The following is a 517-nucleotide window of genomic DNA, read 5'->3' on the forward strand; positions in this document are numbered from 1 at the left end:
CTGGCCACTCCCCTCCGCTCTGGCCCCGCCCAGCGCTCTGGCCCGCCCCCGCTCTGGCCCCGCCCCGCCCCGGTCTCTCACCAGAGGCCCTGGTCGCCCTCCTGCATCACCTCCACCAAGTCCCCGCTCCGCACCGCCAGCACCTCGGGGCCTCCCTGGTTGTCGGGGCTCAAGACCGTGTACTTCCCGGGAGCCTGGGCGGGGGAGCGCGTCAGGCTGCTGCTGGGCGCAGACCCAGGCTCCCGCTGTCACTACGGCTGCCCTGGCCGGACTGGGCACCGGGCGGCCACGGCTCCCTGCTCAGGTTCGGGGTCGCGCACCTGCACTGCCGTCCGCCTGTAGCGTGGCGCTGATGTGAATGAAGAAGCCACGCGACGCAAGTTGCAGGCGGCCGTCCTCCCCCAGGCGGCGCCGGGCGGCCACGGCTCCCTGCTCTGCGTGAGAGGCCGTGGCCGCCGGCTGGGTCCCTCAGGGGAAGCTCCTGCCTGCCCGGGGGGGACGGGGCCAACAGCGAGCG

The 517-nt window shown here is 74.7% G+C and overlaps 1 protein-coding gene across 1 annotated transcript in view; it reads right to left on the minus strand.

The window, feature by feature from the left end:
* Positions 1-77: 77 nt before the first annotated feature.
* Positions 78-517, minus strand: part of MCF2L (MCF.2 cell line derived transforming sequence-like) — a gene marked incomplete at its 5' end in the record, with an annotated part of 21,473 nt that continues 21,033 nt past the window's right edge. Inside the window, 2 exons of the mRNA XM_012734873.1 lie at positions 78-245; positions 325-434. Of these exons, the coding sequence (XP_012590327.1) occupies positions 78-245; positions 325-434 (278 nt within the window). The remainder of the gene's footprint in view (positions 246-324; positions 435-517) is intronic.

This window comes from Condylura cristata, unplaced genomic scaffold (genome assembly GCF_000260355.1).
Source record: "Condylura cristata isolate star-nosed mole 26May11 unplaced genomic scaffold, ConCri1.0 scaffold00081, whole genome shotgun sequence".
NCBI lineage: Eukaryota > Metazoa > Chordata > Mammalia > Eulipotyphla > Talpidae > Condylura > Condylura cristata.